Here is a 17,843-nt window from a genome sequence, read left to right on the forward strand (position 1 = left end):
GCCCAGTGCCTACAGATTTCACTAAAATATGAATGAAATTATAAGGCTGGATGAGGTAAAAGGCTTGATAAGGGGAGATGCAAAGCTTGTCAACAGACACTTTTTGCACAATAATCAATTGTGGGACTGAAAAGTGGATTTTCAGCTGCTTTTTGAGTCTCAGTGTCAATATTTTCTCCAGATGAATTGCCCTTAAATTTATTTGCACAAGAACCTGCTGTTGGGAGGCAGAACAGCAGAAGTGGATGTCCTGAAGACCTGTTTTGGTATGTTCTGCCCCATCCCTGGAAGTGTTCAAGGCCAGGTTGGACAGGGCTTGGAGCAACCTGGGGAAGGGGAAGGTGTCCCTGCCCATGGCAGGGGGCTGGAATGAGGGGATTTTTAAGGCCCCTTCCAACCCAAACTCTTCTGTGATTCCATGAAAATAAAGGCAAAATATTGAGGAATATTGTGGAAGAAATGGAACTCTTCCCAGTGATGTGCCCCTCTGGCATGGTGAAAACACATGGCAGGGTCAGAAACTCTGAGCATCCTTCTAAACAAAGCTCAGTGGAAAACGCAGCCTGTTCCTGCTGTGGAGGAAAAAAGTTCTTGAGCCAGAGAATAATACACCCATCCAAGCTCTTTCATGGTTTCATTTGTTCCTAATGGGAACTTTGCAGATGGAGTAGGCAGCAATTAACAATTAACAGCAATTAACAATTATTCCTTCAACTTGCTTCCTGCTGGAAAAGGGAGACAATTAAATTCTCTTATGCTGTCCTTGTTCTTGTCCCTCCCTACCTTGGGAGTTGCATTATCAAGGAATCATCTCATTTAGCAAAGGACCTGTTGTGGCTTGTGGTAAGTAGTTGCTCCCTTAGGGACAGCTTTCTAGAAGTGCCTGAAGATACAGCTGGGTACTCCCTTTTCAGGTTTTTGGGAAAAGAAGAGGGAAATCTCATTTCAAAATCATAAAGATTTTTTTTTTTAATGGAGCAAAAATATAGTGAGCCAAGTTTCTATCTAAGTGAAAAGTGTGCATAACTGAATTGTGGAAAACTGAATTGTGTAAGACACAGTTCTCCTGCTCTGCACGTGGTGTGAAGAAGTGTCTGCCCTTGTCCTTACGACTGTGGCAACTCCTGTTCCTGATTCCAGTGTAAATCCATGTGCAACTGAAAAAGATGATGAGACTGAAAAAGAATCCATGTGAAGCTAAAAAAGAAGGAAACTTCTTTCCCTCCCAAGTGCTCCTTCCTCCCCACACCAGAACACTGGTTGAAAAGCTTGGACATCCAGGTAGATAGATTGGGAAAATGAGCCAGCTGAGAGCTTTTCCATGTGGGTTAATCTTTAACCAGATGAATTTCCCAACTGCAAAAATATTGATGTGAGCATGAGGGAGAAAGGAGGAGGAACACAGGGAGGGGATGGGGCCACTCAGTGAAGCAGGAATTGCTCCCTCTAAAGCCACAGAGTAACCTTGGCTTGTGGGTTAAGAGCATTAAGTTCCTCCTTGTTTGCTTTGAGCCAGAAACCTACATTTAGGTAGTTATGACAAGCAGAAAAAGCACAGAAGTCCATCCTAACTCTTCCTCCTCCTGTAACTTCTTCACACCTCTCTGCCCAGAAACTCCCAAAGTGTTTCCATCCAGGACAGGCTGACTGAGGAAGAGATATTGTGGGATAATACTGGGTGACTCACTAATGCTGATCTGTGAATGCAAGAGATCCTCTGTAATTAATCACTGAGAAACAGCCCATTAATATTCCAAAGTCTGTAATTTATACAATTTCTGTCAGATTTGTTATCCAGATCAGGGGATAAAAAATAGGGGTTGCAAGGATCTGAGGAGGAAGCAGCCCACAAATCTTCACAGTGAGAAAAGCAGAATTAAACTGCTCATCCATCTTAGAGGAGCTGCCTGCACCAGGGTGGTTATCACCCCTCACATCCCTTCAGAGACAGAAACAACAAAGGGAGTGTGGATCTTGCTTCTCCCCTAAAGGATAATGGAAATCTCCATGTCTGGAGGGATTTCAGTGTCTATGAATGCACCTGGTACAGCCAGGGAAGCTGCAGAGGCGGAAATCCAAGTGGGACATGAATGAGTTGACACAAAATAAGTATTACAACTATCTGAGAGAGCTGAAAATTCCACTTCTGCTGCTCTAAGAGGCTGTGACTGTTCCTTGGCTTTGCCATCCCATTCATGTCTTGGATGCCTTGGCTGGAGTCAGGTGAGAAATTCTCTGCCCAGGCACCTGAAAATTAAATAACACTTGAAAATTATTGCCTAGCTTTGTAGATTTTCTGAAGTGTCACCAAATTTTATCATTATTCCAAAATTTATAATTTATCACTATTCCAAAATTCCAAAGTCTCTTTCTGTCCACTTCTAAAAATTAACCAAACATCCACTCAATTATCTGAACCAAACCTGTCCTCACATGCCTGTCAATAATACTAATAAAAAATTCATCTAATGCTTTTTTTGCTTCATGTCTCTAATGCCCTATCGGCAAAAAAATTAAAGATAGATTTGTCTGAAATAAGTTATAATTGAGAATGTCTTTTCCTATTCTACATGAAGGAGCTCATCTTCAAAGCAATCTGCACAAATCCCATTAACAGCAATAACAGAATTTGTGCAAGTAACTCCCCAAACACCACTTTGAACATTAAGCCCTTTACTTAATTCAATATCAGATAAAAACCACGATCTAAGGCAATGCAAAGACTTGATATTCTGGTTTGTGTTTCACAATGGGCTGGAGACACACAGAGACACATCCAGGCACATTGATGCCACAGCTTAACAACTTTAAATGAAAACAAAAAAGCTGCTTCTTACTAAAGGAAGTAAATTGGAAGGAAAGAAAAAAAAAAGAAAAAAAAATGCCCCCAGCATCAACCTCAAATAGCAACTTCATTCCCAGAAGAGAAATAAGAGAGAGAAAAGAGAGAGAATCTTCTCTGACTGGTTTGCTTCTCCTCCTCCACAGTCTTTTCCTCCTCCACTTCATTCTTAACAAATATTTGGGCTTGGACCGGTTCTTTTCTACCCTGCCCTCCCACACACAAATGCAGTGTACTCCCATAAAAATTCAGATTTCATTGAGAAATGCCATGACCATCCAGCCACCCTCTTAGAGACACTGCGTTCTCAAGAACTTGAAGGGGAGGGAAGGTTATACATTGACTTTTTAAGTGTGCTGGAGACCCCGGATCAGGGAGGAGGAGAAGGAAAGAGATTCCCAGTTTTTCACTGCAGCACAGCATGGTGTGCAGGATCACCCTGGCCTGCCTCAGTGGTTCATGTGACAAGAGAAGACAGCAGGGCTTCCCCACTGAAAAAGGATGTATGAATTTATTCCAGGTTCTTGGTTGAAGATATTCTCTTTAATGTATTTATCACTTGTAGTAATAGAGGTTAAAAATGAAGTCAAGCCCCAAGGCACCAGCAGTTGTAGATACTGAGCAAGCACAGAACAAAATGAGGTTTTTTTTTCACCTCATATCAATGAGTTGATATTTCAGGGCTTTATTTCAGGCTTAAGTAGATCCTTGGAGGCAGAGAAGTCCTCAGATGGTCCAGTTTCCTGTTCTTCTCTCCTTTTGTGCTTCTCTCTATTGTCCTCATGACAGAGCACAAAAACAAGGGGTCAAAGCCTGGCACTGGTGGCTGTGGCTGGGGACCCACTGTGCTCACTCCCTCCTTGGCCAGGGAAAGTTCTGCTCTGGAGGCTCTGAACAGAAAACTGCACTGGTAAAATGCAATTGAGGTCAATCATACACCCAGGAGCTCAGCAGACCTTGCAGTTTTCCTGTGCAAACCGAAAGTTTCACAGTTTGGATGTTCGAGGTCCTTCCAGCTATGAACAACAGTGAATTTCAGAGGAATGTTTGCATTTCAATGTGGTGATCTCCCCCAGCACACTCCTCCTTAGACACAAGTGTGATCTCACCTTAAACCAGTGGGAACACAGTCCCTGATTCCTGCAAGGTCCCCAGGTCTCAGTGACAAGTCCATGAAGCTGATAATAAATAACACTTTCTTCCCCTGAACAGGTCCTTTGCTGGCTATCATCATGGGAGGCTGTTGATTGCCTTGGCAGGGAATCTTTTTCCCTTTTCCCTTTCCCTTTCCTTTCCTTTCCTTTCCTTTCCTTTCCTTTCCTTTCCTTTCCTTTCCTTTCCTTTCCTTTCCTTTCCTTTCCTTTCCTTTCCTTTCCTTTCCTTTCCTTTCCTTTCCTTTCCTTTCCTTTCCTTCCTTCCCTTCCCTTCCCTTCCCTTCCCTTCCCTTCCCTTCCCTTCCCTTCCCTTCCCTTCCCTTTCCCTTTCCCTTTCCCTTTCCCTTTCCTTCCCCCTTTCCTTCTCCCTTTTCCTTCCCCCTTTTCCTTTTCCCTTTCCCCTTTCCCCTTTCCCCTCCTTCTTTCTCCATCTTAACCACAAATCTCCTGCTTTTACTTTTATTAATTGCTGCATTAATCACCAGTCCGACTAAGCTTTTCAAAATGAAATGACCACTCCATGGCGACATCAGCTCTGTGGTTTTGCCTGAGAATATCACATTTCATCATCCAAATGCCATCACTTTTTTTGTTTTACATGCTGTGGAAGTGCTGGGGAAAGGCTTGTTGCTGGAGGTCTTACTTTGACACCCATCTGAAGGTCAGGTTAAACAAATGCCAAATAGGAACAAGATTTGTCTAATTGGTCCTGCCTCGTGGAGGGAAACAGTCAACCTGACACCTCAAGGTGTCCTGCAGCACTATTTTTTTCCTCTGGTTTTAAGATTTTATGACATATTAGAGAAGACAGCATAATTACAACTTCAGCTGAGATGTAGTTATAAAATCAAGTTGCTGTAATTGAGTACAGACACTACAGCAAGAGGTGTATCAGTCTTAAGTAAATATTGCAGCAGTAGAGGGACTTGGAGAATCATTAAATTTCACAGAAAGGCATGAATCTTGAAATTAAAAAAGCAATAAAACTGCTATCAACAGCAGCAGTAACAGCAACAACATGGTTATTAAAAACAGTAATTATTTGCCTTGAAAGTCTGTCTAAAAAGCTTGGGAGTGAAATATAACTACCTGCTTTTGTTCATTCTGTATGCAGGAAAGAAAATGGTGTTTCCTCAGGGACCTGAAAATATAACTTTTGTTTTGTAGGTGTTTCTGTTGTAGGGATGGTTGACTACATGTTGATGTTCGTACTTCCACTCACGTGACTGCTTGATTGTGTCAACAAATCAAATCAAGTATCTAGAAATCTTTCACAAATAGATTGCACATGAAAAACACTAAAAATGGAAGTCTCTTCAAAATCTTAGTCTGTGATACCAGAAGCAAGACTGGTTGGTAGGTATTCTTCCCCTCAGGAAATGATATATGGCAATGATATTTCATGCATTGGTCATTAATTTTGAGGAACTCCATTGGAGTATTTTGCCAGGGTTTGACTAAAATCACTTCATATTCTTCAAAAATTGTCTCTTTGCAGAGCTCTGAGTCTTGCCTGAGCTGGGGCAGAAATTTAAAAACTAGTGTCTGACCTTTGCATTACTTTTAAATGAGTATATAATGAGCGATGGGGAGATACCTGGGTGTATTTTCACCTCTGCACCCTAAAGAATATCATGAACCATTCAAGTTTTTGCTCCTTCGGTTTTGTCATCATCAGATTCACCGCAGAATTGTTTCCTTTGATAAATCCTTCCCATTCTCTGTTTCACCTTTCAGTGAGCTCCTCTGTGGTCCAGCAGGCCACTGGTCAGCAGCCAGCAGTACCCACTGCTCTGGTGCTCTATTCCCAAGGCTGTCTGGACAGGTCACTTCACTGACCACCTGCACTGCTGTCCCTCCCAAAGCCTGGGCTTCAGGACAGCATCAGAAGGAGTCAGACCACAGGATTATCATCCCAAGACTTGTTGGCATGGTAAATTAACAACTTTTCAATGGCTTGATTCTTTTTTAAGTCACTCTACCCCCATTTGCTTGCCCACGGTTGTGTTTTTGCCTGATAGACAAGAGCCAGTCTTGATGAAATTGGAGAAATGATGGAACACAGAGAGAGAAATTTGGGTTTTTCTGTGTCCACAAGAGGCATTTAAATAGGATTGACGGAGTGTCACTGTCATATTTTCTGAAAAATCCCTTCACCAGGATTTCTTCTCCTGAGAAGCTGAGAAGCCTCAGAAAAGAATGAAAACAATAATTATCTGATTGCTTCTCCTGTGTTTTGCTGCTTTGGAATGTGGTCTGGAGATTGTTTATCACCAGGTGAATGTTTGATTGGTTTCATGTGAATTGTTTTGACCTAATGACCAATCACAGCCAGCTGTGTCAGACTCTGAGGAGTCAGTCACGGGTTTTTATTATTCTTGTTAAGCTTTCTGTCTGTATCCTTTCTCTTTCTTTAGTATAGTTTTAACATAGCATTCTTTAATATAATATAAGTACATGAAATAATAAATCAGTCTTCTGAGAACATGGAGTCAGATTCTCAATTCCTTCTTTGTCCTGGGGACCCTACAACTCAACAATGGAGCAAAACCAAAGTCCTCCAAACTCTTGTTAGCCAATTCTGTGGACTCTGTGCTCACTTTCTCCCACGCACACATCAATGGAAGCTGTTGGGGTGTGCACCACCCTCCATTCACTGAGGCACAGGGGACAGGGGAGGACACCAGTGGCAAATGCTGGGTAGCCAAGCCTGTCCAACAAACAGAGACCTTTAGAGCAGGACTCAGGATGCCACTGAGAGGTCTGAAAGGTGACAGGACATGCAAAGCTGGAATTTAAGCTCAGCACAGCCTGTAAGCGCAGGGAAAACATCACACGAGGCACGCAACGCACACAAGGTTTTGTCTGGCAAAGCAGGTATGTCTGAAGCCCACCCTTTGCAATTCACAGCTATTTTTTCCCCACTGCAGAATGGCTTCCCCCATCTTCAGTGGCTGCTGTGAACCTGGGGAAGTTTTATTTTCTGTCTCCCTACTCCATGTGCTGCTGTAACTCTTGTCCTGCCGCCATCAGCTCCTCTGTCGCTACACCCTCCTTTGCCTGTTGTTCCCTGAGTTATTTCCATTCCTGTCCTTCACCCTGCTCCCATCACTTCCTTAAAAGGTCTTTGGATGCTGTTGTGTCTCCTCACCACCCACCACCTTTCTTGTTTCATGTCCTGGTGCTGGGAAGAACTTCAAGATGCATAAACCCAAACTGTTCAGCTTGGTGCCTACGGAGGGCTGAGCCAGGGAGGTTGTGCTGGACCTCTGGAAGTTTGGGGGCTCAGTGAAGGCAAAACTGATCCAGGCAGCCTGGACACACAAATACATCAAAACAAGCCCTGTCAAACAAACAAACAAAAAAAACCAATATATGACTTATTGTTACTTTATTAACAACGTGGCTTACAACTGTTTCAAGTAAAAAGGGATTTCATTCTGAATAAAAATTAAAATATAACTCTGAATATAGATTTTCACTTATTTACATGGAAACATATATACAGAATAGAATCTTACAGCAAACTGACAACATGCCCTTCGCCCTGGGAACTTGAAAAAGTAAAAACACCAGCATTGATTGATTGATATGTATATATATATACACATACATATACACGCACATATATATACATATATATATACACACATATGTATCAACACACCAAAGGGATTATGTACACGAACTTGGGAGTCAAAACCTTCAGTACAAACTGGAATGCAGAACAATTCAAAGTTTTCCAACATGCACCACCACGAATGGAGGGTAACTGCTGGTTGTGGAGCCAATTCCTGCTGCTCCAGGAGAGACAGGAGGGTTTAAGTGCTTGCCTTGTCCTACACAAGGCACATGACAAGACTCAGCTCCCCTCCAAGGCTGCATTTGAGGCTTTCACCTCCCTTGGAACACACGGGGCACCCCTGCCTGTGCATGTGAAAGGGTCATGGTACCATTCCCCAGGTGTTTTCCAGAAAGAAGGTCCCTGAAGGTGAAGGTTGCTGGAACAACTTGGCACATCCTGACCAGGTCTGGCAGAACAGGGATTGGGAAATGGAATGCACACATTTACAATGCATAAATTACAGACATTTGTATGTCCATAATCTCCAGAGAGGCTGGAGCAATGAGAAGCAGGTGGGGTGCCCTGGGAATGAGCATTTTCATCCTGTCACACCACAACACAGAGCAGAGGGTTCTGCACATCCACAACCTGAACTCAGGGCAACGTCACCTTTTCCTGTGGGAGAGAGCTCAAGTTTTAGCCTGATATTTCCTATGGAGGTCTGGAAGGTGCAAGAGAAGAGTCTTCAGCTCCCAAACTCCAGAAGACACACAGGAGTTGGGTATAATGAAAAAAGACTGATTTTCCCTCCTATGCAGCCAATGAGCCTAGAGACATCTGAGTCAGATTTCTCTATCTCCACCGGGAAAAAAAAATGAGAACCTTTCAGTATTGTGGCTCTGAGTCTATTGCAAACTTCTTTCCCTCCTCTCACCTGGCCCCTGCTGGGACTCAAAAACCATCTCTGCTGTGAAAAAGAAAAGCTTTCAGGGATGATGCTCACAGATCCCAGCTGTGCTGCTGTTCTGAGAGGTCCCTCTCCACAAAGACAACTCAAGTCCAGAACTCCAGGCTCCTTCCTCTTGAAGCCCTCTCTCTCCTCTCCACATCCTTGGCAGTGATCAATACTTACCTTTTTCACTGCAAAAATTAACACCACAGACTAAAAAAAGAGAAAGGCCACGAGTATTTGTAACTATGACCCAGGTTTGTGCAGCTCATGTGTCTTCTGCAAGAGAATTCCTGTGCAGGGCACCAAATCACTGCAAAACCACTCTTATTCTGCAGGACAGCTGACATTTAAAGCACTGCTGGGCTATAAAATTCTCATCTTTGATGACTGGCTCATATTCTATATGCAGCCATTAACACCATTTACACTTCTTGCTGGAGTATTGTACCAAAGAATAAATGAGACCATTAAAGGCTTCTGCTCCTTTACAGGGAGTTCATGAGCACCTAAGGACACAAGCCCTCTCTTGTGAAGTCTGACAGACTGCAGCTGCATTTCTCCTGCTAGGAGAAGGAGGCATTTAAATTTTCTGTTAATTAAGTGCAGACTTTTTGACTTTTATGTGAGAGAAACTGGTCCCACAACCCACACGTCTTGAGGGCCCTAACACTAACCTCAGTTATTTCTGGATTAAATCCTGAGTAACAGATTCCTTTTGTTCTGGGTCAGCTGATGTGATAAAGAATATTATTGAGGGGGAAAATATACATGCATCCACATTTTGAAAGAATTTTTACATAAATATACTGTATAAAACATCTCCAAAACACCCACTATTGTGGGTGGAGTATTTGTTGAGTGTATCCAAGTTAAAAAGTGTACAGTCACGAGAACAAAAAAAAATAAATCTAATGTTCAAGATGTTGCAGATTACAGAAAATATTTCCTGGAGTAAGGAATCAGCTTTGCAATCCCAAGCAATGGAAAATACAGTGTGACATCTCTTAGCACCAAAATGGAGCCCTTGGGACTGTATTTATCCATGCATAATAAAGCTGGTTTCAATGGTGTTCAGTTGCAGCATGTTGTTCTCTTTTGGCACTTGAATTTGGAAATGAGAGGAACACTCTGAGTTCAGTTTCCCACATGCACTGCACCAGAAAAGCACAAAGTACTTGAAGTGCCCTGATTGCACAGAGCTTCTGAAACACTGAGATGGCACAGCAGCTCTGCCAAATTCGATTTTGTGCCCTGAAAAGACCAAGGCAGGCTTTAAGGTGACTAAATGTTGATGATGGCAGCCCAAAATTGCCGGGTTTGCCCTCAAAAGGCTGAGGTGGGGACACCATACAACTGGGACTGCAACAGGCTGAAGGTTAAAGCCAAGGAATGGTGACTTTCCAGTTTAAGGCAAATCAGCTGTTTGCCCAGAGCAAAATAAAGGAGTTTAGGTGCCCCACTGAGAAACTTTTTAAATCCCACCAGGCATCCAAACACATCTGTGAGGGTGGGTCAGGCCATCTCAGCTAGGACATGCATCTACTGAATAATTCACTAAGGACAGGTTGTGCCTGGATTTTGGTGTTTTCTGAGGGCACACAGCATTTTTAGGAGGTTTCTGCACCCTGCAGGCCCCAATGATAAAGGGTTATGGAATATGGGTAACACAAAAGAGCTGGAAACCCTGAAATCCTCCTAGAGCTGAGAAGCCTTTGTGCCTCTGAGAAGTAGGAAAAGCCAGGGTTTGGTCATTCTGGCAGCTGTGCTTGTGAGCTGAAAAAGGAAGAAAAGCCCTGAAATCAAATATCATTTTTCTTGAAGAGCATCCATGATAGCAGGAAGAAGGCAGGACAACCAAGCAGGAAATCATGGACATTCCTTAAGTTAATGATTTCATCCCATTTCAGAGATGGATGCTTTGGGTCTGAAAAGTGGGAATTGGCTGATTCTACCAAGGCAAGGGCTGTGAAGGGAGCAGGGACCTGCCCATGGATCTGTTCAGCCTGAGTGCAAGCTCCAAAGAAGCCAGTGCAGATCAAGATGAGCAGGCACCATACACTCTCCAGCCCCCTATTTTTGTTCCAAAAATGCTCATCTTTGGTCCTGTGCCCGAAGAGAGTCGAGGAACACCTGCACAGCCCTCCTGTGGGAGCAAAGTGTCTGTGTCAGTGTGCTGAAGGTCAGCATCCAACAGCCCAGAAATAAGAGCAGGGCTGCTCCCCAGCCCTTGGCAGTGGCCTGGGGTAACCATGAGCTCAGCACTTCTCAGCAGTGGCATTTTTGCAGCTGGCAACACAGCAAACTTCAGGCCTGGATGCCAAATTCACAACAGGGAGGGGAGATGTGGCTTCACCACTGTCATTAGTGCATCTGTGGAACTGCAACAGCTCTGAATTCAACTTGGAATCAGTCTGGTCTGGAACAAAAAAATCCCACAAACTTACAGTGGTTTGCACTTGTACACTGCAAAGTGAAGTGGCATTTTACTCCAGCAAGACTGGACTCCCATCATCTCCTTTAAGTACATTACTCCAAAGCTTTACAGATGTTCCAGAATTGAAATTATGTCCAGGCAAAGGCAATTAGTTCCTTCTGATCTCTGTTCAATCTGAGCACATTGTCCAGTTGAACTCCACACCACTCATTCTCCACTTTTGTAAGAAATGACCCAAGAAGTTCAGCTCCAGCTTTTCTGGAAAGCAACCAAAGCAACATCCAACAGTACCCCAATACTCTTCCCAACCTGCAGACTAAAGATAAACAATAAAGCATTTACCACCCAAGGTAATTTCAGCATAAAGATTTCAGGTTATCAACTTCTCTGAGAGGACAGAAAGTGATAAATGAGGCAACACTGAAGAGCAATAAAGTGAAAGACAGATAGTGGGAGAGAAATCCGCAGGAATAAAAGAGCCGGCGCGAGATAAAATTAAAACTTTTTTGTTGTTGTTGAATAGTTCGAGTTTTGAATATGATTTAACTTCCCTGAACAGCCAGTAAAGATTCCCATGTTCTTGGCTCAATGCTTCACCCATTCATTGGCTGGCCAGCACTAGAGCTGGTTGCTCTCAGAGTCTGTGTGTGTCTGCTCCCCAGTCATGCCTCCACAAGCAATTAGCTGCCATAGGAATATCTACAGTTACAAGGCTGATGGAGACAAAAAATGACATTTTTGCAGTGTGTCCCAGAAGGCATGAAATGTCTCTGACAAATCCCAGAGGCCAGAAACTCCAAGAACATCTGAGCAGCAGAAGAAGCTGGGTTTGATGAGTAAAGGATCAGCGCTGGGATGCTGTTTAGCAAACAGCCCTCCTGCTTCTCTTCCTTGGAATGTCCTCATGCACCAGTTCTCCTGACAGAATCCTCCCAGGAGCTGTCTCCTGCTGACAGATGGAACACCAGGACTGGGCTGAAGCGAGGAGGAGCTGGCAGAAGCAGCCTCCCTGATTTTCTCAGCTGCTCTCTCACTTTGCTGGGCTCAATCCTTCAGTCTTCAGAGGTGAAACACTGAGCGACACTTTCAGGGGACCCTGAGAGGGATCCAAAGCAGTTATCAAATCAGTTGTACTGACACATTTCACTGTCAGCAGGAAATACAGTCAAACCCCCATTTTTTTTAACATCTGCCCCACTACAGAACCCTTTTCCTGGATTTCTGAAGAACAAAACCCCAGCATTTGATGCAGAGGCAACAAATACTGCCTTGAACCAATTAAAACTTGAAGAAGATCATCAGAACAAAGCAACAGCTGAGAACAGATCCAGTCCTGCTCATCTCTCATGTAAGAACATTTCTGATGAAGTCTCAGCATCTGGTCCAGCCTGCAGCAGGTGCACCAATCCCATTCCTCAGTGACAAATCAGGAAACTTGCTGAAAGACAAGCCAGGAATTCCCAAGTGATGCATGGCAGAGTCAATGCTTCCTGCCTAAAACATCCTCTGGGCAAGATCTGCATGTATTCCAGAATATTTATATCTGAAGGTCCTCCCTCTTCTCCAGAGAATTCAAGAAGGAAACCAGTGAAGGAGAATGCAGCAGCTGCAGCCTGGTGTGGGTCAGCAGGCTCTTCTGAGCACAGGGGTCAGCAGGAGTCCCTGATCCCAGTCTGCTGTCTCCTTGTGGATCAAAGACAGGTCTTTGAATTGACTTGGAGTTAAGATTTTGACTATGAAAGCCTTCATGTTCCTGTACAAGAATGGAGCATTGTACAGATCCCATCACAGAGATTTCCAGCTGATTGTGCAGAGCCAGCGTGGCTCAGGGTGTGCTGCTGCCCCACCAGGTCTTGTGCCACCCCTGCATTTTTGTCTGGTATCACAGAGACCATGGGTTGAATCCCCTTTCAAAATTCAGTCAGGAATAACCATTATATGCCTGGTGTAACATTTTTTCCTTTTGTAAAACCAGAGAGGTGGAAGGAAAAAAAAAAAAAAAAAGATCACTGCAAGATCACCAAGATCAAACTTGCAGTTAAACCCCAGGTAATGCTACAAATGATGACTTACATTTCAATATGAAAGAAGAGTGTCAGAGCTGTCTAAAAGAAATGTTCATGTCCAGAAATTGTCCTAGACAAACCATGACCACCTGGGAATGTCTGACCCTTCTCCTTGGGAACGTGTCTGCCATTGGTAGGTTTGGTTTGGTGACAAATCAGCTGATCCATGCTGGCCTTGCACCACTGGGCAATGGGTTGGAGAGGCTCATGAGGAGAGATGCCAGCAGTCTTTCCATGTGCTTTACAAGTACAGAAAATTTAGTTCCATTTGTAGCTCGTTTCTTTTTGTGTTTCTTTTTCTTCCCCCTGCAGATTGCTCCCAGTGCTTCCAATTCCACTTGTTCTTGGAAAAGAAAAAGGAAAAGGGGGGAAGAAAACCCCTTGAACAAGCTGAAATGGTAAAAAAGACAGGGAACGAGGAGGAGGAGAGGAAGGAATGCAGAAGTGCAGTCAGTTGGCATATTGTGCATAGAAAGCAACTTTTACTCTCTCGATCTGGTGGCACAGTTTGATGGCTGGGCCCAGCTTCAGCTCCATGCACTCCTGCACCGTGGGCAGTGTCAGCAACAGGAGGGCCTGGCCATCAATGTCCTGGGGAAAGAAACACAGGGAAAATGGTTTTGTTTGTGGACTCTGGAGGGCAGAATGCATAAGCAAGTTTGGAGGAACAAGAAGGGCAGTTTGCCCTAAAAATTAAGTTCTTTTATCCTCTGCTTTTTTCTCCCACTTGGACATTGCTCATCTCCTTTTCCTGAGATACAACATGGTTTTTCAGAAGTTGTCTAGTGTCTCTGCATAGGTTATCACCTTAACCCCCAGCTTGGGAAAAGCCTCCCAGCTGCTGAAATGAGGGATCACCTAAAGAACCTCTGCAGAGCCAACAGAGATCTGATCAGTCCATTTTATGCCTGAGGAACTGAAACAGGGGACAGGCTGCAGAGAGACTCCAGGAGACAGAGGAGGGAGCAGAATGGACAAACTGATGCTGGTCCCACTGCCAAGTCAGACCCTTTCCCCACCTCCTCTGGCCAGGATTGCTCAGCACAGGTTTATGTCTGCCTTGCTCCATGCCCTGTACTCAGGTACACCCAGGACCTGCCTTGTTCCACTGCTGAATGACCAAGAGAGGGGCCTGGACACACAAAGCCCTTGCAATCTCTAATGTCCTACAATCCCAGAATGGTGTAGGCTGCAAAGGACCTCTGCAGGTCACGTCTTCCCCTCAAGCATAACTATGCACCAAACTCCATGAACCAGTACCCTGGATGAGCACTTTTACTGGGAACCTCTGCTGGCTTTATGATCCTCTTCTTAATAAAAAGCTCGAGTTGTCTTTGTTCTTTAATAGACTGAGATGATCAGGCCACAAAACTGCTTTTAACCCTTTAGGGAGGATCAGAGTCTATGCACAGCAACTCACAGCCAACATAAACTCCCCAGGACAGCCCTGATTAGGCAGCACTTTAAATTGACTTGGAGTTAAGATTTTGACTTAGGATTTAGACAAGGAGTATTTAGACACCTGAAGTGCTGCTTTGATAAGACTGTCCACAGCTCAGTCCATCCTCCACTGAAGGCTGATGGCACAGACCATTGCACCAGGGCTTCACAAGGAAAAGCTCCAGTCATCTGTGTTTGATTCAAGCCACTATAAAACTCTCTGGCAAAGGAGACAGGCTTGGCTTCCAAGCCCTGGCATTGCTCCAGGCTGGTTAACAAATGGTTGGAGCTCGCTGTGACACAGCAACTGCAGCATCCTGCTCTGGGGAGTTTCACTCGCTCCAGACTCACCCTCCACCTTCTCCCAGCCACAGCAGCTGGAGTCATCCATGGTGAAGAATCAGAGACAGTTCAGTGAGCAGCTGGCCACACCACTGATTAATTAACTACACTTGTTCTTTCCTAACTACAGCTCGTTAGTGCTGCCCTTTACCCTCGGCAGTGGCTGCGACTCATTTGCCAAGGAATGGCTCTTTCCACATAGATTGTACACACTCACACTGGCTTGAGATGAAGAGCACTGGCTTTGCTCCTGCAAACCTATCTGCCTAATGAGGAGAAGACTGGCATCTCCTAAATTTAGGTCATCCAAGGCCTGACTGGCAGATCTTCAGAGGAACACAGTCAGGAATTAGGTGTCTACACACTTTGGACATCTGGGTGTTAATAGCAAAATTTAGACAGCCAGTTTAGGCTTCAAGCAGCACTTTTCTGCTTCCCAGGCCAGTATTTTAGAACAGGATGGAACCCATGTGGCCTGGAGAAAGCCTAGAGTGTACCAGGTAACCATGACCTGTTTTTACACTGAGGTTCCTACCTATGGGACATCAGTATGGCACCGTGGACCTTGGCATGAAAGGACTAAACCTCCAGCTTTCCACAAGGCAATTGAGTTTCTGGACTCTCTGAGGATCTGACTCAAGGTTCTGACTCAAGTAGGGCTTTCATGCCTTGCCAGAATTGGTGTTATAACTCGGCCTGATGGACCTGGAGTCTGGTCATAGCCTCTGTACCCAAGCCCCAGGCCCAGCCAGCAAGGTGGGATGTCCTGTAGCATGAACAGGCACCACAGACACAAAGGGACAAGTGACAAAAGGATTCTACCTGCTCCTGAAATATTTTGGCAAGGGGTGCACAGTCAGTGAGTTTAATAAACCTCACGACATCAGTCACAGTCCACTCCAGTGGGTTACTGTCCAGGACGAGCTTCTCTTCTTCTTCTGGCTTAATTTCCTGTGAGGGAAAAAATAACAAAGAAAGGTTTTCATCATGTGGATGCCAGCCTGTCAGGGAGACAGAAATGGCAATTGTTTAGCCCAGTGGCTTGGAAGAATTTTTAGGGAGTTGTAAGAATGTGATAACGAATGTAGATTGTTAGTACAAACAATCTACAGGTGGTGTTTTTTCACTTTGTTTTTCTGTTCTTCTCCAGGATGGTGTGTGAGAAAGGTGTTTTTTATTAACTAGCCAATCAAGTGGAATGTATCCTATCGGTCTATAAAAACCTAAGAATCCCTTGTAATAAGCCCTTCTTTTCTCCTCTTGCAATTGGGTCTCTCACCTCTTCTTGTGTCATTCTTGACATCATAAAGCAAACTACCTCCTGTGGAGTCTCGGAGTCTCTGTGGTCAGGATGACCCTGAGATGTGTCAGAGTCTCTTTTCCCAGCCCAGCAGCTGAAGGAATCAGGATTCTTCTGTTCTGCTTTTCAAGGTTGTTTATTTGCTGTTATCTGTAACATTCTTTTCCTGACCTGCTGAGCTCCATCCATCAGGTCAGTCAGTGGCACACTCCCCACCTTCAGGGTGGTGTTGTCTTTTTATACTAAAAACTACGTGTACATTATTTACAATAATTTCCCAATACCTATCACCTATGTTAGACAGTCTGTCTCTACCCTAAACCAACCCAAAAAGTGCCACCACCACCCAGAAGATGGAGGCTAGGGAGAAGGAGAAAGAAGGACAAGGCATGCCCGAATTCCTCCATCTTGGGACCCCATTCTAAAAACCCCAAAATTCTACTTTTCACCCTGTGACAAACTAACTGTCATTCTACTTAGACTTTCATGGCTCGCAGATCCTCATACGAGGTTGGTAATTATTTCCATGGGTCATAATCAAAGGGTCTTGGGCTCTGTGCTAAGGTCTCTGAGCCCCCTGACAGGTGCTCGAGCCATCCAGGACAGCTGGAGGGGTGTCCAACAGTGGAGAACCAGGGCAGGGCTGCCCTCCTCAGAGCAGCAAAGTTTGGCATTTGTTATGAGTAGAAAAAGCTGCCCATTTTGTTTAAAAGGTTGCAGAGTTCACAGGTTGGGCCAGTTGCTGCCAGGGTGGAGTTCTAGCTGTTTGTTGTTGTAATCACTTGTCGTTTTCGTGAACTACCTGTGGTTGATGGTTAAGAATTCCCCCTTTTGCCAGTGACACCCTGCTGCTTCCTGGAAGATGGCACCCAGACGGTGAAGGGGAAGGGACATTGAGTCAGCATGCAAATGACATCGGATCCAGCATGCAATGGGAGAGACCCCTCACCAAACCTAGCCAAAAACCCCTAAAACAATGAGCCAACACAAAACTGACGAATCAAAGTGATGACCAGATGTGAGGAACAGAATCCAGTATCCGCCAAGGCCTTTTTACCATCACCCTAACCTAAAGATGCTGGCTAGACAGAGGAGCTCAAATGTTGAACTGAAAAGCAAGGGAATCTCCTGATGTTCTCCTGAGGATGGAACCCCCAGCTCTGCCACAGACCAGTGGACAAAGCTGCACTCTGCCTCCCCCAAATCACTCCTGGGAGCAGCAGTAGCAGCGACGTGAGCACAGACCCGTTGGTTCTCCCCACCCGAGCTGATCACTTTTAATAAAGGCATTAAAAAGGAGAAAGGTCTCCTGCCCGTGTTTATGCCAGCACTGAAGGTTCATTTAGGATGAACTGCGCTATGAAACACGCACTCACCTCCTTGGCTGGCGTGCCCTTGTCGGCCTCGCTGCAGGAGTGGGGCTGGGCCCTGCGGCTGCGGCGCGCTCTCTCGGGGGCAGGGGGCCTGTCCAGCTCGGTGCTGGCCCGCAGGGTGACGGCTCTGCGGGGCCGGGCCGAGGGCACCTCGGCCGAGGACGTGTCCGTCTGGTCATCGCGCAGCTCCGAGCTCGTCTCCTCGCTGCCCGTCTCGTCCTCCATCGCGTCCGCCTCGTCCTCCTCGCTCTCCTGCACGCACAGTGTTGTGAGTAAAAGAAATAAAGGTTACCCATTTTTCTAAAAAGGTTGCAGAGTTACGAGCTGAGCTGGTTGCTGGCAGAGGAGAGTTCTTTGTTAGCTTCATGTTGTAAT

At 45.0% G+C, this 17,843-nt stretch overlaps 1 protein-coding gene across 3 annotated transcripts in view; it reads right to left on the reverse strand.

Annotated features, from left to right (window-relative positions):
- Positions 1-7,370: 7,370 nt before the first annotated feature.
- Positions 7,371-17,843, reverse strand: part of SFMBT2 (Scm like with four mbt domains 2) — a 117,037-nt gene continuing 106,564 nt past the window's right edge. For all 3 annotated transcript variants that reach the window (XM_036400643.2, XM_036400642.2, XM_054514819.1), the window contains 3 exons: positions 17,472-17,720; positions 15,618-15,746; positions 7,371-13,604 (listed from right to left, as the gene is read on the reverse strand). In XM_036400643.2, the coding sequence (XP_036256536.1) occupies positions 13,464-13,604; positions 15,618-15,746; positions 17,472-17,720 (519 nt within the window). In that variant the 3' untranslated portion in view covers positions 7,371-13,463. The remainder of the gene's footprint in view (positions 13,605-15,617; positions 15,747-17,471; positions 17,721-17,843) is intronic.

This window comes from Molothrus ater, chromosome 5 (assembly GCF_012460135.2).
Source record: "Molothrus ater isolate BHLD 08-10-18 breed brown headed cowbird chromosome 5, BPBGC_Mater_1.1, whole genome shotgun sequence".
NCBI classification, from domain to species: domain Eukaryota; kingdom Metazoa; phylum Chordata; class Aves; order Passeriformes; family Icteridae; genus Molothrus; species Molothrus ater.